The sequence below is a fragment of the Amphimedon queenslandica genome, unplaced genomic scaffold (assembly GCF_000090795.2).
Source record: "Amphimedon queenslandica unplaced genomic scaffold, v1.1 AMPQUscaffold_13168, whole genome shotgun sequence".
Lineage (NCBI taxonomy): Eukaryota > Metazoa > Porifera > Demospongiae > Haplosclerida > Niphatidae > Amphimedon > Amphimedon queenslandica.
In genome coordinates, this window is record NW_003546596.1 from 34,175 (window position 1) to 35,306 (window position 1,132).

Below are 1,132 nucleotides of genomic sequence, written 5' to 3' on the forward strand. Positions count from 1 at the left end.
TGACGCTAGGCAACATACCATCAATTTTTAATCAAAAGCGTAGGCGATTTGACCTTTTGACGCATGCTTCACGCTGGAATTGAACCAGATTCTATTCCAGCGTCAACGCAACGTCAGGACTAGCGTAATATTATAAATCTGGCTTTATTGAGGCATGCAACAGAATGCAATAAAATTTTGAAGATACATGAAGATACATGTACATGTAAATGAATGCTTCAGATTAATTCAAAAATTAGGACAACATGATGAGACTAAATACATGTAAAGTAATAAAAATATTTCATAAACAATGAAAATAAATTGAACCCATTAAACAATAATTTTGTTGAGATCATGCCCCTAAAATATTGTGTGTCTTAAGGCTAGTTTACAATATGACGCTAGGCCAGCGTACCATCAATTTTTAATCAAAAGCGTGGGCGATGACCTTTTGATGCATGCTTTCTGCTGGAATAGAACCAGATTCTATTCCAGCATCAACGTAACGTCAGGACTAGCGTAATATTGTAAACCAGCCTATATAGTAAATATATTAATTACCTCCCAGATACTATTCTGGCTAGATTCTTGAGGTTATTACGTATGCTAGCAGTAATGATGTAATCTGCCGGTACTATTGGAACTTCTGATCCTGTTGGTACCCAAAAACCTTCCACTGGTACTGACTTCGCCCCTAAAGGGCGTGGCTGGGCGGAGGAGAGTGAGGGTTTGAGATATTTCTTAGCTTCAGAAGCAACAATTTGATAATCCTCCACTCTTAGCTGGGAATAAAAACTTAATAGCAAACCCTATTTAAATAGAATTACAGTAAATCATAATGTAACGCAAAATGTAATTATTATGGATGTAATTTGAATATATATTATTAATCATTATACCTCATAAATTGAGCGACGGATATTTTTAAAAGTATTTTTGAAAGCATAAGACAGTGCTCGACAAAGAGTCCTCAAACTACATAATAAATAAATATAAACATTATACAATGTAAATGCATATATACTGTACATGTACATGTAATATGAAAACAAATAATAAAAATAAACAACATTGCAAATTACAAGCAAACATAAGAAACTGTTTAGATGTACTAGAAAACATAATAGGAAAGGAAAAATTTCCTTCTAAG

General features: G+C 33.4%; 1 protein-coding gene across 1 annotated transcript in view; it reads right to left on the reverse strand.

The window, feature by feature from the left end:
- Positions 1-539: 539 nt before the first annotated feature.
- The window catches only part of LOC109584767 (midasin-like), a 5,322-nt gene continuing 4,729 nt past the window's right edge, over positions 540-1,132 (reverse strand). The window contains exons 12-13 of the mRNA XM_020000615.1: positions 882-957; positions 540-791 (exon numbers count right to left, since the gene is read on the reverse strand). Of these exons, the coding sequence (XP_019856174.1) occupies positions 540-791; positions 882-957 (328 nt within the window). The remainder of the gene's footprint in view (positions 792-881; positions 958-1,132) is intronic.